This window comes from Callithrix jacchus, chromosome 20, assembly GCF_049354715.1.
Source record: "Callithrix jacchus isolate 240 chromosome 20, calJac240_pri, whole genome shotgun sequence".
Taxonomy (NCBI): Eukaryota; Metazoa; Chordata; class Mammalia; order Primates; family Cebidae; genus Callithrix; species Callithrix jacchus.
The window spans coordinates 26414494-26434675 of NC_133521.1; the positions used below are offsets into that span (position 1 = coordinate 26414494).

At 40.7% G+C, this 20182-nt stretch overlaps 1 protein-coding gene across 15 annotated transcripts in view; it reads left to right on the top strand.

The window, feature by feature from the left end:
- TANGO6 (transport and golgi organization 6 homolog) overlaps positions 1-20182 on the top strand; it is a 257175-nt gene that overhangs the window by 35722 nt on the left and 201271 nt on the right. For all 15 annotated transcript variants that reach the window (XR_013530108.1, XR_013530109.1, XR_013530110.1 and 12 more), the window contains 2 exons: positions 1903-2065; positions 4085-4167. Coding sequence is in view for 9 of the 15 variants with exons in the window: in XM_078357570.1 (XP_078213696.1) it covers positions 1903-2065; positions 4085-4167 (246 nt within the window). In the remaining 6 variants the exon portion in view is untranslated. The remainder of the gene's footprint in view (positions 1-1902; positions 2066-4084; positions 4168-20182) is intronic.

Genomic DNA, 20182 nt, shown 5'->3' on the forward strand with positions numbered 1-20182 from the left:
CATATGTACCCAATATAGGGGCACCCAGATATATAAGACAAGTTTTCAATGACTTATAAAGAGACTTGGACTCCCACACTAATAGCGGGAGACTTTGACACCACATTGTTAATATTCTACGGATCAATGAGATAGAAAATTAACAGAGACATTTATGATTTGAACTCAGACCTGGAACAAGTAAACTCAGTGAATATTTATAGAATTCTTCACCCCAGATCCACAGAACATACATTTTTTTTAGTATCACATTACACCTATTCTGAAAGTGACCACATAAATGGAAGCAAATCACTCTTCAGCACTTGCACAGCATTTCACAGATTTAAACGAAATATTGGTTGGCTGTTTGTTTGTTATTTTCTTTCCTTATTCCTTCTTGTCTCTGCTGTTAAGCACAATCATCAGCATAAAAGAGGTTTTTTTTGTTTGTTTGTTTTTGTTTTTGAGACGGAGTTTTGCTCTTGTTACCCAGGCTGGAGTGCAATGGCGCGATCCCGGCTCACTGCTACCTCCGCCTCCTGGGTTCAGGCAATTCTCCTGCCTCAGCCTCCCGAGTAGCTGGGATTACAGGCGTGAGCCACCGCGCCCGGCCCATAAAAGAGGTTTTTAATACCTATTTCTAGATTGCATTCCAGCCTGGGCAATAGAGCAAGACTCCTGTTTTCTCTTCCCCTTTTCTCTTTCTCTTTCTTTCTTTCTTTAAAAAAAAAAAAAGAGAGTTCGAGACCAGCTTGGCCAACATTGAGAAACCCTGACTCTACTAAAAATACAAAAATTGGCCGGGCACGGTGGCTTACGCCTGTAATCCCAGCACTTTGGAAGGCCAAGGTAGGGAGATCACAAGGTCAAGAGATCGAGACCATCCTAGTCAACATGGTGAAACCCCATCTCTACTAAAAGTACAAAAAATTAGCTGGGCATGGTGGCGTGTGCCTGTAATCCCAGCTACTCAGGAGGCTGAGGCAGGAGAATTGCCTGAACCCAGGAGGCAGAGGTTGCGGTGAGCCGAGATTGCGCCGTTGCACTCCAGCCTGGGTAACGAGCAAAACTCCATCTCAAAAAAAAAAAAAAATACAAAAATTGACTAGGCGTAGTGGCATGTGCCTGTAGTCCTAGCTACTTGGGAAGCTGAGAGAGAAGAATTGCTTGAACTCAGGAGGCAGAGGTTGCTGTAAGCTGAGATCACACCAGTGTACTCCAGCCTAGGTGAAGGAGCGAGACTCCATCTGAAAAAAAAAATAGTGTACCTTGGAGATTATTTTATTCATCTTCATGGGTACATGGTATTTCATCATATTAATGTACTATAATTTATTTAACCAGCCTGCTGTTAATGGACATTTGAGTTGCTTCCATTCTTTTTCTGTTACAAATTACGCTACAGTTAATATCCATGTCTTTGTACATACCTACCAGTATTACCATAGGAAAAATTCCTAGAATTTAAATTATTGATTCAAAGGTTACATGCGTTTCAATTTTTGATTGATATGCTTTATGTACCTCTTTTCACGCATTTTTACCCACACAATATGTTACAAAGCTTTTTGATCTTTGCTAATCTGATAGATGAAAAATGCAGAAGGAGTTTTCTTAATACTCCCTAAGAGTATGCCTAAAATCAGCCCGTATTTTATAAATTTGATAAAATTATTTAATAAAAACACTGCAAGTATGAGGAGAGGACAAAAAAATTTTTTTAATTAAAAATAAAACACCTCCTGTTCAGCTCTCATACCTTTGCTACTGGGTATGTTAAACTAAGAAAACAATTCTGTTGAATCAGTGTTATTGAAGGAAGTTTATTTTTTGGCTTAAAGAAATTCCTGCTTTTTCTTTTTAGTTAATGTAATATTCCATGCAAAGAACTGGTATTTACTTCTTGTAGTTTTTTTGTAGGTTCTGGATTTATTTCATTTTCAAGATAAATTGACAGCACGACAATTTCAGAGAGTTGCGACCACTACCTTTATAACTTTGTCAAGAGAACGCCCACAATTGGCAGCAAAGTATTTGCTCCAGCCAGTGTTAGCTCCTCTTCATCGATGTTTGAACACAGCAGGTAAAGGAGGAAGTGTGGTGGTGGGTGTGCCGCTAAAGGACCTTCTTCAGTATTTTATGTTTAAATGATTTAAATTTGTGTTTTTCAGTGTCTTTAGTTTTCTTTCCCCTCCCCTAGACTTTCTATTTTAAGAAATTCACTTACAAGTTTCAAAATTATATATTGAACTACCCATATACAGATCACCTAGACTGAATAACTGTTTACATTTTGGACACATTTGTTTTACCTTTCTCTCTTTTTATACACATAAACATATTTTTTTTCTGAAGCATTTGAGATTTAGTTGCAGAGATCACAGCACTTCATCCCTAAATACTTTAGTATGCATCTCCAAAGAAAAATGTGAGTCTCCTACATAACCACAATACAATTATCGCACTCAGGAAATTTAACACAGATACAATATGCTGTGATCTAATATACAAATTCCATTCAAACTTCTCTAATTGTTTCAACAATTTATTTTATAGCTACTTTTTTTTTTTAAATCCAGAATTCAATCAAGAATCATGGCTGGGTGTGGTGGCTCATGCTTGTAATCTCAGCACGTTGGGAGGCTTAGGCAGGCAGATTCCTTGATATCAGGAGTTTGAGACCAGCCTGGGCAACATGGCAAAACCCCATCTTTACCAAAAAACAATATAAAAATTAGCCAGGCATGGTGGCAAGCACCTGTAATCCCAGCTATTTGGGAGGCTGAAGTGGGAGGATCGCTTGAGCCTGGAGGTCAAGGCTGCAGTGAGCCATAATCATGCCTCTGTACTTTAGCCTGGGTAACAGAGTGAGACCTTTGCTCAAAATAATAATAATAATAATCTATAATAAAACTATGTCTAAATAAATAGGCTTCTTATAATACTTATAAAACTTTTTTAAATTTAAATTTTAATTTATTTATTTTATCCAGTCTCAGGTAGTCTGTTACAGTATAATTTTTATTTTTTATAGAGACAGTCTTCCTATGTTGTTCAGGGTGGTCTGGAACTCCTGGATTCAAGCAATCTTCCTGCCTCAGCCTCCCAAAGTGGTGGGATTGCTGAGACAGGAAGATCACTTGAGCCCAGAAGTTTGAGACCAGGCTGGGTAACATAATGAGACCCTATCTTTAGAAAAAATTTAAAAAATTAGCCGGGCATGGTGGTACATGCCTGTATTCCCAGCTACATGGGAAGCTGAAGTAGGAGGATCACGTGAGCTCAGGAGGTTGAGGCTGCAGTGAGCCATTATCACACAGTTCCACTCAGAGCCTGGGTGACAGAGCAAGACCCTGTCTCAAATAAATAAAATAAAACTATTTTAAAACTTTATGAAGGAAAATTTTCAAATACATGCTTATAGAGAATATAGCTGGGCGTGGTGGCTCACTCCTGTAATCCCAGCACTTTGGGAGGCCGAGGCGGGTGGATCATGAGGTCAAGAGATGGAGACCATCCTGGTCAACATGGTGAAACCCTGTCTCTACTAAAAATACAAAAAAATAGCTGGGCATGGTAGCATGTGCCTGTAATCCCAGCTACTCAGGAGGCTGAGGCAGGAGAATTGCCTGAACCCAGGAGGCGGAGGTTGCGGTGAGCCGAGATCGTGCCATTGCACTCCAGCCTGGGTAACAAGAGAGCGAAACTCCGTCTCAAAAAAAAAAAAGAGAATATATAATGAACTCCTACGTACCTAACACCTGGATACAACTGTTAACTCTGCCATTTTTATTTCATCCAATCCCCAATTTTTCATTCAATAAGTTTAAAATGAAAATTCTAAGTGGTAATGAAGTATAGGTTAATTGGCAATGTTGGTTTTTAAATAAATTTTTAAATAAAATAACAATACATGTTTATAATCGGTGGCATTGTAGATTCCATGAAATGTGTCTGAATGGTATATTCAGTGGTAATCATATCAGTTTTCTGATCTTAGCTGTTACTCACTGAGCCATCTTTCTAGTAAAACTTTCTTCATTAAGTATGTTCTATTCAGTGAGGCACCAAATATGGGTAATTTTGTGTTTTTTTTCTCTAGAGATTCCAGAGAGTTACAGGGTACCAGGAACTATTTTGGTGACAGAAGAAGAACTTTGTGGATGCATTGAGGATGTGTTTAAGGTTGGTAATCTGAATAAATAATGTTTTTATTTACTTCTTATTTTAAAATTGTTTAAACTTTTTCTTTTTTTGTAGAGATGGGAGTCTCGCCACATTGCCCAAGCTGGTCTTAAACTCTTGGCCTCAAGTAATCTTCCCATCTCAACCTCCCAAAATGCTAGGATTATAGGCATGAGCCACTGCTCCCAGCCTTTTAAAATAATTTTGCCTTTTAGTTAGCACTTAAGCATTGGAATGACTAATCTAAAGCTCCAAGCTGTCAGAATCTTTTCACTTTGGAAACAAGAAACTGACCTTTTGAAGTGAAAAAACTGATATATTTTTGAAAGCCTGTTAATTACATCATTTATTCTAAATGTTGAAAGTTTAGATTCTCTAAGCATGTGTTTTGAAGAAATTGACATGGGGCCGGCCATGGTGGCTCACACCTATAATCCCAGCGCTTTGGGATGCCAAGGAGGGTGGATCACCTGAGGCCAGGAGTTCAAGACCAGCCTGGCCTCCGTGGTGAAACTCTGTCTCTACTAAAAATACAAAAATTAGCTGGGTGTGGTGGTGTGTGCCTGTAATCCCAGCTACTTGGGAGGCTGAGGTAAAAGCTCTCCACTTTTACCGGGTAGGCAGTGGTTGCAGTGAGCTGATACCATGCCACTGCACTCCAACCTGGGGGATAGAGCAAGGCTCTGTCTCTAAACAAGGAGAAAGAAATTAACAGGAGCGTTTTCAATAATTTAGCCTTCCTAAAAGTATATGATAATTGAATCTATTTTATAACTTTTGATAGTAATCACTATCATAATGAATTGTCTGAATAAATGATTCCTGCAGATGACTACCTAAATATATAACAAGAATGAAAACTTGCTTTCCCATTCATAGGGAGGAAAAAAAATGAATGAAGACTGAGAATCTAAATTTTATCTTCTTTATTATCACAGTCTTATAATATATATGGTATATGCTTTTGGAAAAAATGAAGTTTATTGTATTATGGCTACATGGAATTGGGCTAAATATTCTTTAAAGTTTATTTTTAGGCCCAGTGTGGTGACTTATGCCTCTAATTCCAGCACTTTGGGAGACCAAGGCAGGAGGATTACTTGAGATTAGAAGTTTAAGACCAGCCAGGTCAATATAGTGAGACCCGATCTCTATAAAAAATAAAAATAATAAATAAATAAGGTTTATTTTAATAAATTTATAATAATATTTTACTATTGAAAACATGTACATTAGAAAACAGTTTTTAAAATTATATTTCATATAAAAGGTACAGCTGCTTTGGAAAATAGTTTGAGACTTATTCAAAAATTTAGACATGGAGTTATCATATGACTCAGCAATTCCACTTCTAGGTATATACCCAAGGAAAATAAAAACATCTTCACGCAAAAAAACTGTATGTGAATTTGTAGTAGCATTATTCATAATAGCCAAATAGTGACAATCCCAGCTATTTGGGAGGCTGAGGCAAGAGAATCGCAACTGTACTCCAGCCTGGGTGACAGAGCGAGACTCCATCTCAAAAAGAAAAAAAGAAGTTTGAATAAATTTTTAAATTTTAGTTAGGTTTAAAAAAAGTTTTCTTGAGACAGTGTCTTGCTCTGTTGCCTAAGCTGGAGTACAGTAGTACAGTAGCACAGTGGCTCACTGCAACCTCAAACTTCTGGCCTCAAGCAGTCTTCCCACCTCAGCTTCCCAAAGTGCTGGGATTATAGACACGAGCCATTGCACCCAACCCAAAAATTTAGTTTTTTATGAAATGGTTCAAACATTCAGAAGAATTATGAAAAATAAAACACTCATGCACCCAACACCCAACTTAAGAAGTTAATCATTACCAGTTCTGTTGAAATCCCCTATCTACCCATCCGTGATCACATCTCCCTTTCTCCCCACTCAAAGAGAACCACTATCTTGAATTTGTATTTATTTATGTAATATCCTTAAGCATAGTATTATACATTATTTTATTCTGTTTTTTTTTTTCCTTTTGAGTTAGAGTCTCACTCTGTCAACCAGGCTGGAGTGCAGTGGCATGATTTCAGCTCACTGCAACCTCTGCTTCACGGGGTCAAGCGATTCTCCTACCTCAGCCTCCCAAGTAGCTGGGATTACAGGCATCCACCACATGCCCATCTAATTTTTGTATATTTAGTAGACATGGGGTTTCACCGTGCTGGTCAGACTGGTCTTGAACTCCTGACCTCAGATAATGCACCCACTTTGGCCTCCCAAAGTGCTGAGATTACAGGCATGAGCCACTACACCCAGCTTATTGTATTCTATTTTTGAGATGGGATCTTGCTCTGCTGCTGAGGCTGGAATGAAGTGGTGCAGTCATGGCTCACTGTAGCCTTGAACTCCTGGGCTCAAGCAGTCTTCCTACCTCAACCTCCCAAGTAGCTGGAATTATCAGCACACACAGCTAATTTAAAAAAATTTTTTTGTATAGATGTAGTCTCACAATGTTGCCCAGGCTAATGATTTTAAATTTTGTCTGAATGGCATCATAATATATATAACTGTAATTCATTCATTTTCACTGCTAGATTTTATTCCATCGTATGCCTGTACTACCACTTGCTTGTTCTTTTATTGACAGACATTTGAGTTGTTTCCAGGAAATTTCCACCAAATTTCTCTTGGGTACATTTTGATTTTAATTAGCATTTCTATTATTACTGGTGAGGTTGAACATAATTTTTGTGTTTTGGGTTGGTTCATGTTTTTTCTTCTGTAAATTACTGATTCAAGTATTTGCCTATTTTAAAAACTGGATTATTTGCCTTTTTAAACATTTTTAGAGTTAAGTTGGTTTTTTGTTTGTTTTTTTTTTTTTGAGACGGAATCTCACTCTCTCGCCCAGGCTGGAGTGCAGTGGCACCATCTCGACTCACTGCAACCTCTGCCTCCTGGGTTCAAGCACTTCTACTGCCTCAGCCTCCTGAACAGCTGGGACCATGCCCAGCTAGTTTTTGGTATTTTTATTAGAGATGAGATTTCACTGTGTTAGCCAGGATGGTCTCAATCTCCTGATCTGGTGATCTGCCCAACTCGGCCTCCCAAAGTGCTGGGATTACACATGTGAGCCACCACACCAAGTCTTTTTTTTTTTTTTTTTTTTTTCCCCAATAAAACTGGTTTATTGAAGTATACTTTAAATACCATAAAATCATTTATTTTAAATATATAGTTCAGTGAATTTTAGTAAATTTACAGATTTGGGAAACCACCACCAGTATACAATTTTAGAACATTTCCTTCATCAAAAGATCCCTTGTGCCATTTGTAATTGCTCCCTGTCCTACCCCTAGCTCCAGGCAACCATTAATCCACTCTCTACCTCTATGGATTTGCCTTTTTGTGGATACTTTATATAAGGGAATTATGCAATATGTGTTCTTTTGTGTCTGGCTTCAGTCACTTACCATAGTGTTGTTGTTGTTGTTGTTGTTGTCATTGTCATTGAAAAGGAGTCTTGCTCTGTCACCCAGGCTAGAGTGCAATGGCACAATCTCGGCTCACTGCAACCTCCACCTCCTGGGTTCAAGTGATTCTTCTGCCTCAGCCTCCTGAGTAGCTGGGATTACAGGCGCATGCCACCATACCTAGCTAATTATATTGTATTTTTAGTAGAGGGGGTTTTCGCCATATTGGCCATGTTGGTCTCAAACTCCTGACCTCATGATCCACACGTCTCAGCCTCCCAAAGTGCTGGGATTACAGGCGTGAGCCACTTAAAAACACCATAGTATTTTTAAGTCTCATCCATGTTGTTGGAAATAACAGTTTCTTGCTGCTTTTATTGCTAAATACTATTTCATTGTATGAATAGGCCACATTTTGCTTATCTGTTCATCCCTTGATGGAACTTTAAATGTAAATTTTAACAAATTACTTTATTGAGGCCGGGTATGGTGGCTCACACCTATAATCCCAGCACTTTGGGAGGCCAACATGGGCAGATCAGGAGCTCAGGGGTTCAAAACCAGCCAGACCAACATGGTGAAACCCTGTCTCTACTAAAAGTACAAGAATTAGCCAGGCATGGTGGCACATGCCTGTAATCCCAGCTACTCAGGAGGCTAAAGCAGGAAAATCACTTGAACCCTGGAGGCAGAGGTTGCAGTCAGTCAAGATGACACCACTCTCCTCCAGCAGGAAGACAGAGAGTCTCTCTTTCTCAAAAAATAATAAAAATAGGTATAGATCAGTGGCTTTTATGTATATTCATAGATTTGTACAACTATCATTATGATCAACTTTAGGACCTTTCATTCCCAAAAAAGAAAACCTCAGCCAGGCACAGTGGCTCATGCCTGTAATCCCAGCACTTTGGGAAGCCAAAGCAGGAGGATCACCTGAGGTCAGGAGTTCGAGACCAGCCTGGCCAACATGACGAAATCCTGTCTCTACTAAAAATACAAAAATTAGCTGGATGTGGTGGTGCACGCCTGTAATCCCAGCTACTGGGGAGGCTGAGGCAGGAGAAGTGCTTGAACCTGGGAAGCGGAGGTTGCAGTGAGCCGAGATCACACCACTACTCACCAGCCTGGGTGACAAGAGTGAAACTCCATCTCACAAAAAATAAAAAAGAAACTCCTACACCACTTAGCCATCACTCCCAAATCTCTCCACCACCAATCACCCATCCCCCCATACATAGGCAACCATTAATCTATATTCTCTCTCTCAAGATTTGCCTATTCTGTATGTTTCATATAAATGGAATTGTAGAATATGTGGGTTTTTTGTAATTGGCTTCTTTCACTTAGCCTACTATAACATGGAGCCATGCTTCATTTCTTTTCATTGCCAAATGGTATTGTCTTGTATTAACATGTCTCATTTTATTTATCTATTAATCAGTGAATCGACATTTAGGTTGTTTCTGTAATATCCACAATAACATTTGGGCTATTATGAATAATGCTGCTATGGACATTCATGTATAAATTATTGTATATATTTATGTTTTCATTTCTCTTGGGTATATACCTAGGAATAGAATTGCTGGATTACATAATAACTCCATGTTTAACTGTTTGAGGCACTTCTAGACTGTTGTCCAATGTGACCGCACCATTTTATATTCCCATCAGCGGTATATGAGGGTATAAAGTGAATTACATTCTTTCAGATAAGAAGGCAGATGCTTTTGTTTTGCTTTAAGCTTTCTGCATGATATTAATAGATTCATAGATAGAAAATGCAAACTCATTCTCCATAGCACTTGGTTTATTTTTATTTTTATTATTATTTTTGAGACAGAGTCTCACTCTGTTGCCTAAGCTGGAGTGCAGTGGTGGCATGATCTCGGCTCACTGCAACCTCCACCTCTCAGGTTCAAGCAGTTCTCCTGCTTCAGTCTCCTGAGTGTCTGGGATTACAGGCACCTACCACCACACCCAGCTAATTTTTATATTTTTAGGAGGGACCGGGTTTCACCATGTTTGCCAGGCTGGTCTCAAACTCCTGATCTCATGCGATCTGCCTGCCTTGGCCTCCCAAAGTGCTGGGATTACAGGCGTGAGCCACTGTGCCTGACCTCACTGATTTTATTTCTAAAGTGTAATGTTTACTACCTTTTTTATTTAATTTCACTGTTTTTAAAAATGGAGTCTACCCTTTAAGGGTTGATCTGGCACACAAATATGGAATCAAATTACTCAGAGATTAAAAGATGACATGATGACTATGTGAATAGCATGCTGTTTTTGTTTTTTAATACCTCATGAATAGACTCCTGAAAAGAGGAGTCTTCTATCCTGTTCTGAATATTAGTAGGCAAAGATTTTTCACATTATGGAGAGATAAGAAATTATTAGTGAAGTCTAGAAGGATGATGTTTTAAATTAGAGAACAGTGGCTCACTAACTTTCAGAAAGACTGTGTCTCTCCAAGAAATAGCATGATGAAAAACTGCTAGGTGGTTGGGTTTGAAATGTTCTAAAGACTTGAAAGTACTGGCAGGATACGGGGTAAGACTAATTGTGACTAAATTTTGGTGCAAACCCCTTATAGTATGCCTTGGAAGTCAGTAAACTTGGAGGAAAAAAAAGCAAATAGATAATTTCTTTCTAGCTAGGGAGTTATCCTCTAAAAAACAGAGAGATCTGGAAATAATGAATCCTGCCACTTCTATCCTTGGTCCCCAAAAAAGAAGGAGGAAACCTGCATAGTTTGGTCAACAGTTTGGTGAATTTAAAGCCTCCTAGAGAGGCAAGCAGACCATTAGTTTTCTGTAGACACTTGATTATGCACCAATAATTGGGACCGTCGTGAAACCAATAGGGGTGGAAGGGTAATTATTCTCTCAGCAAGGTTTTGGCAGCCCAGCTGCAGTGGAAAAACAGAAAATGTGTATGTTGGAGGAAAATGGTAAACACTGGGTAAGATTTAACAACAAAGGATGTGTTGTCTCTATTAACTTTCTGCTAATACTAAATTACAGGGTACAGCTCAAAGGCAGGAAATAAAGAAAATATTGTGGATGGGTAAATTGATCCAGCAGCTCACTAGAAAACTTGGAGGATAGCAAGAGAGTGTTTAATTTTAGACAAGCATTTGGGAACATTTCCAGCTCTTTCTCTCTCTCTTTTTTAATTTTTTAACAGATTTATTAAGATAAAAATTCATGTAACATACAGTCCACTCATTTCAAGTGTACAGCTGTGTTTTTTAGTATGTTCATAGAGTTTCGCAACCATCGTCAGTCTAATTTTAGAATATTTTTGTTCCCCTTAAAAAGAAACCCATATCCATTAGCTGTCATTCTCTATTCTCCCACTCTGCTCGTAGCTTTAGGCAACCACTAATCTATTTTCTGTCTCTATAGATTTGCCTATTCTGGACATTTCATATCAAGGAAATCATAAAATTCATGGTTTTTTGTGATTGGCTTCTTTCAAGTCTAGTCAGGTGAAGCAATAAGAGTAGAAAAGGATCAAAGAAATCTGTAACTGGTTGTGATTAATTAATTGTAAATACCACTGTACTGGAACATGATGTTTTTAAGGTTCATTTGTATTGCAGTATGAAGCAGTACTTCAGTCCTTTTTATTGCCAAAAACTATGCCGTTATATGGATATACCACATTTTACTTATCCATTCATCCGTTGATGGATATTTGGGTCGTTTTCACCATTTGACTTTTATGAATAATGCTGCTATAAACATTGGTGTACATGATTAGTTTCTGTGTGAACCTACGTTATCATTTCTTTTGCCTACATACGCCTTGGAGTGGAATGCTGGATCATATTGTAACTGTATGTTTAACCTTTTGAGGACGTGCCAAACTTTTCTGAAGCAGCTACACCATCTACATTCCTACCAGCAATATATGAGAGCTCCATTTTCTCTACATCTGACCAAAACGTGTTACCTGTCTTGCCTTTTTTATTATAGTCCTCCTAGTGGGAATAAAGTAGTATCTCATCCTTTTGATTTATGTTTCCTAATGGTTAATGATATTGAACAGCTTTTCAAGTGCTTATTGGCTATTTTCATGTCTTTGAAGAAATGTCTATTAAGACCCTTTGTCCATTTTTTTTTTCTGAGATGGAGTCTTGCTCTGTCTCCCAGGCCGGAGTGCTGTGGTGCGATCTCAGCTCACTGCAACAACCTCTGCCTCCCAGGTTCAAGCGATTCTGCCATCTCAGCCTCTCATGTAACTTGTATTACAGGCAGGTGCTACCACACCTGGCTAATTTATGTCTGTTTTTAAGTTGGGTTATTGTCTTTTCATTATTGGTGAGTTGAGGGATAGGCTCCTGGCTTAACAAACAGCTCACTCCAGAGAAATCCTCCTCACTGATCTCTCTCTCCATACTTTTTTTTTGGAAACAGAGTTTTGCTCTTGTTGCCTAGGCTGGAGTGCAGTGACATGATCTCAGCTCACTGCAACCTCCACCTCCCAGGTTCAAGTGATTCTCCTGCCTCAGCCTCCCGAGTAGCTGGGATTACAGGCACCCCGTCACCACGCCCAGGTAATTTTTTCTATCTCTTAATAGAGATGGGGTTTCACCATCTTGGCCAGGCTGGTCTCGAATTCCTGACCTCAGGTGATCTACCCACTCCAGCCTCCCAAAGATCTGGGATTACAGGTGTGAGCCACTCTGCCCTGCCCATACTTATTATATATTTTTTGAGGTGGAGTCTTGCTCTGTCACCCAGGCTGGAGTGCAGTGTACCATCTCAGTTCACTGCAACCTCTTCCTCCCAGGTTCAAGTGATTCCTTGCCTCAGCCTCCCAAGAAGCTGGGATTACAGGCGCCAGCTACCACACCTGGGTAGTTTTTGTATTTTTAGTAGAGACAGGGTTTTGCTGTATTGCCCAGGCTGGTCTCCAACTCCTGACCTCAGGTGATCCGCCTGCCTCGGCCTCCCAAAGTGCTGGGATTACAGGCATGAGCCACCGTGCTCAGCCCTTCCATACTTTTGATCCTTCTCTCCCCTCTTTCTGGAAGAGCAGTTTTTATAATCCCCAACCTTTTCTCATCTGAATCTGGTGTCTTCCTTTGGAGTGTGGGTCTATTTTATCTTGGTACCTCACTTGTCATTTTCACCTTGACAGCCCCTGTCAGATCCATTATTGCTACCACCCACCCAGTCAGTGGCCACCCCAGAGGCTGTGCGCTAGCTGCAGAGCCGTGTCACCTTTATCCACTATGCTAATCAGACTGAAGCTTATCTGATTTTTCTGATCATAGCAGAATTCAAAGTTAAAAAATAGAAGTTAGACCAGCCAGGCGCGGTGGCTCAAGCCTGTAATCCCAGCACTTTGGGAGGCCGAGGCGGGTTGATCACAAGGTCAAGAGATCGAGACCATCCTGGTCAACATAGTGAAATCCTGTCTCTACTAAAAATACAAAAAATTAGCTGGGCATGGTGGCGCGTGCCTGTAATCCCAGCTACTCAGGAGGCTGAGACAAGAGAATTGCCTGAACCCAGGAGGCGGAGATTGTGGTGAGCCGAGATTGCGCCATTGCAGTCCAGCCTGGGTAACAAGAGTGAAACTCTGTCTCAAAAAAAAAAAAAGTTAGACTAAATAAGGTACAATGATAAGAGAATGCCAACAGAGAGAAACAAGAAAGAACACCAAAAAAACTACTCAAAAAGGGCATAAAAATTTGAAAAGCAAAGTTTGTTGGGGCTGGTATGTTCAGTATACTTTGTTTAAAAAAGGCAGGGATTGCATATTAGAAATAGTTCTTCCCAGGGTCGGGCACGGTGGCTCAAGCCTATAATTCCAGCACTTTGGGAGGCTGAGGCTGAGGCTGACCCAGCCTGGCCAACATGGTGAAACCTCGTCTCTATTAAAAATACAAAAAAATTAGCCTGGCATGGCGGCCTCAACTCTTTGAATGAAAATTGTATGGTGGGAACAGTTATGGGGGAGGCCTTTTTACTCTTGCATCCTTCACTCCAGCAGGGAGTAGAGCAGGTGGTTCTGATAGCTCTGGAGGGCCAGATGGAAGGTTCTCCACATGTAGGTGCATACATAAGTGCTGAATTGAATTGAAAACTTGGCATAGCCACCTGTACTTTGTGTGCATAAATGACTCTCACTTCTATATATGTACCTTATATCTGGTAAAATTATCTAAGACATAAAGGGGATATGCAGCTCAAAACATTTTAGTCCGGTGGTTCCCCATTCTCTCCTTCTGCTCTGAATGCCTGGGCCTGATCCCTAGAATGTTTAAATTCTCTTGTCCTCCCTTGTATGAGAAGGATTAATAGAGTATTTCTTTGCCTAGAGGTGAAGGAAGGCCTAGATTGCACAGAGATCGGTTCTAGGTAGGACAATATAAGAGAGTTACAATTCCTTATTTGGACATTTTTTGCTTTTAAGAGGACTGGCGAGATTCTGAAATGGGGAAAATGTTTCCTTTTAGTATTCTTCACTGTACTTGCCTGACACTCTTCCTAAAAGCAGAAGAAATGTTAGGGTAGGAAAGACTAGGAGGAGGCACTTAATTAGTTTATTTCCTACATTCTCGTTTCCATTTTATCTCTCTGTTTCCAGATTCAGGGAATCTTGACTTTAATTATCCAAGTCTTTTCTCCATCTAATCTTAATGAATTTCTAATTACAGTTATTCTGTCAGATTGGTATATGACTCCTCTTTCTGAATTTTTAATTAGATTTGCAGAGTAAATTAGAATAATAGAATCTTAGAACTGGAAGGAACTTCAGAAATAATTTAGTATAACCTCTCACTTTTTAAATAGACTTTATTTTATTTTATTTTTTTTTGAGATGGAGTTTTGTGGTGCAATCTCAGCTTATTGCAACCTCTGCCTCCTGGGTTTAAGTGATTCTCCTGCCTCAGCCTCTGAGTAGCTGGGATTACAGCTGGGATTACAGGCGTGTGCCACCATGTCCAGCTAATTTTTGTATTTTTAGTGGAGGCAGGTCTTCACCATGTTGGCCGGGCTGGTCTTGAACTCCTGATCTCAAGTGATCTACCTCGGCCTCCAGAAATGCTGGGATTACAGGTATGAGCCACCACGCCTGGCCAATAGACTATTTTTTAAGAGCAGTTTTAGGTTTACAGAAAAATTAAGTGGAAAGTATAGGGAGTTCCCATATATCTGTCTCCAGACAGCCTGGTACATTTGTTAAAATTGATGAACCCACATTAATGCCTCGGTATCATCCCAAGTCCATAGTTTACATTGGGGTTCACTTTTGGAGTTGTGTAGTCTCTGAGTTTTGACAAATTAACCCCTCATTTTATAGTAAAGAAAATAAAATGCAAAAGATTTTGTGAAGTGACTTGTTCTAAATCATACAGCAGGGGAGTGGCAGCAGGTCCAGGGACCAAGCTTTCCTTCTCTTTCACTCTCCCTTTCTGTGTTTAGAAAAGATCGTGTTTGCACATGGTACAAATTTAAGAAGCACAAAAAACTTTTTAATCAAAAGTTAGTCTCCATGTAACCTTGGTTCCTCCACTGGCAATCATTCTTTCTGGAAGTGTCCATGTGAATTGAATTGTGACCTTGAATTATAAGCAAAAGACCAAAAGAAGTATGCTTCAAGGTTGTGGGGATTGCAAATGTTAGCTTTTCTAAGTGCTTTGGTTCAGACTCTGTGGTATGGTTTAGCACCTTTGAGCCAGCCAGACCTAGGTTGGAATCTGGTTCCAAAATTGTCTGTCCCTGTGACTTTAGGTAACTCATTTAACACTTGAGTTGTGGGGATGAAATAAGGTAACTTGGTGGGTTCATGGCATATTGTAGCACATAAGTGCTCAAAAAACTGTCAGTTCTCTTTTGATTCAGGGAGACTTGTTTTTTAAAAAGACGATCTTATGCAATATGTTCTGAAAGCATGCACAGTGCAAAATACTTGCTATATTAGGTAACTTGCCTTGTTCTTTTTCCTCTCACAAGTCTTAATTACACTCAGCAAGTGCATTAGAAGTTCTGGAACACTACTATCAAAAGATCACTGTAATGTTTTAGAAGGCTGTATTTGACTAGTTTAATCTTTAGGAGGTGTAAAATCAAGTTCCAGCCTGTACTGAATTTCAGTGTTAGGATTCAGTCAGCTTGATTCCGAATAGGCCCGTCATATTTGTATTCCCACACATGTATATCCCTGTAAAAGATAAGCCCATAAGTTAAGAAAATATTTCCATTCACAATAGCATCAAAAATATAAAACATTCAGGAAGAAATCTAACATTTGTATGGAGTATGTATTTCACAAAATCATTTAACATAAATTATCTTAATTGGTCCTTATGCCAAAAGCTTGATGCCTACATTATAAATGAGAAAATGGAGACTAAGAGGAATTTAAATGTCTTAACCATATTCACTCATTTAATATTGTAATTTGGGGCAGTCACAAAGGTGACAGAAAAATTCACACCCAAGTTTCCTGACTACTGACTTCTCTGTGCTCTTTCAATTACTCTGCAGTAGTCTCTAAGGGACATGCTTAGCAGTGTTAATGGAAGTTTATGAAATGAGAAATGGAGCACGTGGCCGGATGCGGTGGCTCACGCCTGTAATCCCAGCACTTTGGGAGGCCAAGGTGGGTGGATCACTTGAGGTCAGGAGTTCAAGACCAGCCTGGCCAATATGGTGAAACCCTATCACTACTGAAAATACAAAAATTAGGCCGGGTGCGGTGGCTCACGCCTATAATCCGAGCACTTTGGGAGGCCAAGGCAGGTGAATTACCTGACGTCAGGAGTTCAAGAACACCCTGGCCAACATGGCAAAACCCTGTCTCTACTATCAAAAAAAGAAAAAAAAAAGAGCCAGGCATAGTGGCAGGTGTTTCTAATCCCAGCTACTCAGGAGGCTGAGGCAGGAGAATTACTTGAACTTGGGAGGCAGAGGTTGCAGGGAGCTGAGATTGCACCAGTGCACTCCAGCCTGAGCAACAGAGCAAGACTCCATCTCGGGGGAAAAAAAAAATACACACACACACAAAGATTTTTGGGAGGCCGAGGTGGGTGGATGAATCCCTTGAGGTCGGGAGTTGAAGATCAGCTTGGCCAACGTGGTGAAACCTCATCTCTATTAAAAATATAAAAATTAGCCAGGTGTGGTTGCAGGCGCCTGTGGTCCCAGCTACTTCAGAGACTGAGGCAGGAGAATCCCGGGTTGGGGGTGGGAGTGATTTGTTTTATTTTGTTTGCTTGAAACAGAAACACATGTTTATTCTTAATGTTTTTTACCATTTTGATTCCACCCAGTTTTTCCTTTCTTTCTCTTTTAAATTTCTAGAGCTAATCCTTCAAAAATTCCATCCTCCAGATATTGAAGTTAGATGCTGTACAAGCCAGTGTAAAGTCCAGCTTTGCTCAGTCTGCTCTCGCTTCCATGCCTGAAGTTCTTTGATTCTGCTCTGTTAGTTAGCACTAATGGAATCGCCTCTAGCTACAGATTAAAAAATGGGGGAAGGGAGGAAGAGAGGAAGAGAGGGAGAAGGGAATGGGAAAGGCAAGCGGGGAGGAGGGAGGAAAAGGAATGGAAAGGGGGAGGGAGGGAGGAAAAGGAAAGAGGGAAGGAAGGAGAGAAGGAGGGAGGGAGGGATGAAGGGAGAAAGGAAGAATGGGAGGAAGGAAAGGAGGAAGGGAAAGAAAAAGGAAATGCATAGGGCATTGTAACTTCCCCACAAAAATAGAGCTTTTGAGAAAAGAAACAGCAGCCTACTTTGTTCATTTATTCTTTGATTCAAGTCACAAAACATTAAGTGTTTAATGAAAGCCAGACACTTACAAATACAGAAGTGATTAAGAGCCAACTGCTGCCTTCAAGGAACTCCTAGTCAGTTAGACAGAGTTACGGTAGTTTGTGGACCATAGCCAAGATCATCCCACCACTTACTGCAGAGCAGCCCTCTTAACTTAGATAAGTTAGGTAAGGATTGTAAGGCTTAACCGCAGACACCTCATATCATAGCTGGCTGGATTTGCAAAAGAAAGCTGAGGTGCAGTCAGAAAGGAATGTGGAAATCCCAGACTGCCCCTGGGGTTGTTGGTAACAGTCTGTATCCTTGTCTAATCTGTTTTCATTGATCTACGTTGGCCTCTGACTTTGCCCTTCAGCTCTTCCTACATGTTATACTTGAAAAGCCACAGATAAGTGGAGGTTCAACCTTTTTTGTTTTTTGAGACAAAGTCTCTCTGTCGCCCAGGCTGGAGTGTAGTGGCACGATCTTAGCTCACTGCAACCTCTGCCTTCCAGGTTCAAGGGATTCTCCTGCCTGAGCCTCCCAAGTAGCTGGGATTAGAGGCGCCACCACCATACCCTGCTAAGTTTTTGTATTTTTAGTAGAGACAGGGTTTTACCATGTTGGTCAGGCCGGTCTTTAACTCCTTACCTGAGGCAGCCTCCCAAAGTGTGGGGATTACAGGCATGAGCCACCGCACCTGGCCAGGTTCAACCTTTCTTCCAATCATCCTTTTGCTTACCCCTAGAGAGGCTTTTATCATACCACACAATTGAAAAGTTACCTTCAGAGTCTCCCCCTTCACTGCTTCAGCCTTCCCATATCTTGGTATTTTGTTTGGGGATCCCTAGTTGTAGAAATACCTAGAGTAACCAGAAAACCTTTCAACTGAACACGATTTCACCTTTAAAGGGCTAACTTCCGGACTGATAGCATAACAGAAAGCATATGAGGAAGGGTTAGAAACTTGTTACATCTGGTCACGTTGAAGCTTCAGTTGTTTGGGATTTTTTTTTTGGAGTGGTGGTTAATTGTTTTCAACTATCTCACCTCTTAATGATTGAGGTGCCAAAAGGCATGAAGGATATGAGCAAACTTGCAGTCAAGTCAGAGAATCATAGATGAGATACAAAAGAGGCCTTACAGCTACCTTCATCCAACCTCGTTTTACACGAAAGGAAACAGACTAAGTCCACTGATTTGTGTTAAGTCGCACAACTGGTCATTGGAAATATTTATAAATAACTATATGTGAGACATACTCTGCCGTTATACTGTTAAAAAAGGAAACTCTTGCCAGGCACAGTGGCTCACGCCTGTAATCCCAACACTTTGGGAGCCTGAGGCAGGCAGATCAAGAGATCGAGGCCATCCCGGCCAACATGATGAAACCCCATCTCTACTAAAAATACAAAAATTAGCTGAGTGTGGTGGCGCATGCCTGTGGTCCTAGCTACTCGGGAGGATGAAGTAGGAGAATCACTTGAATCTGGGAGGCAAGGTTGCAGTGAGCCGAGATTGTGCCATTGCACTCCAGCCTGGCGAGAGAGCGAGATGCCACCTCAAAAAAAATAAATAAATGGAAACTTTCAGTGATACACTTCTTAGAAGCATTTTTGTCACAGGTAATTAAGTAGAAATAATACAAAAAAAAAGAAATACATGAAGTGGCCAGGCACGGTGGCTCACGCCTGTAAACCCAGCACTTTGAGGTGTGGAGACTGGTGGATCACTTGAGGTCAGAAGTTTAAGACCAGCCTGGCCAACATGGAGAAAACCCGTCTCTACTAAAAATACAACAATTAGCCAGATGTGGTAACACATATCTGTAATCCCATCTACTCAGGAGGCTGAGTCACGAGAATTAGTTGAACCCAAAAGACAGAGGTTTCAGTAAGCCGAGACCACACCACTGCATAGGGCATGCCTGGCAACAGAGTGACACTGTGTCTCAAAAAAGAAAAAAAGAGAGAATAGGTAAAGTATTGTATTGCGTTTCAGAACTGGAATTCCCGTCCCACTTTGCCTCCAGGTGATCAGGGAAGACCCCCCAACTAGAAAGAGACTGAACTTAAGCACAGTCCAAGGAAATCCCACATCACCCAGATGTTGGGAACAGAGGTGGAGCAGTCAGGTTCTGCCCTCCATGGGGCAGGAACAGCCTGTCTGTTGTGCCTTCACAGACACAGTTCATACCTCAGTTCATACCATCACCAGCCTAGTGTGGAGGAGGCTGGAAGGAACTTGCCCAGCAGTTTCTTCCATGTGTATTGTGATTTCTTGGGAAGGATTATTCCTTTCTAGTCCATTGTTTGGCTATTGTAAGTGCTGGCTGAGTTCGAAATGCAGCATTAGCTGAATCAGTCCAGCCTCTCATTTCCCTGAGTAGGTTACTAAACTCCAAATATAAGCCAATGATCAGGGGATGTAAAGGGGGAAGTGAGCAGATTCTACTTTGGGAGTGCAAGTAGGGGGTGATGTTGAATGTCAGGTGCAGACCAAACATTAACCTGCATAGGAATTCAGTACTAGGTGAGAGACTGGAAAAAGGGAGATGCCCTTGGAAGCAGCTGGCCAGAATATACCCCTGGAGATCTACTGGAAAACTTGGTATTAATAGAAGGGAGCTGTATTAAGAAAACCCAGTCGGAGGAAGGAGAGGTGTTACAAGAGCTGCTGTCCATGGTGCCACACGGACACAGCTCCCCCTTGCAGAGCTTGCCAGTGTAGGGTTATTCAAAGCCTGACAAGCTGTGATCTATTGACTCTGAGGGTGGGTATAGCTGGGACAAAAAATTGGTGTAGGCTAG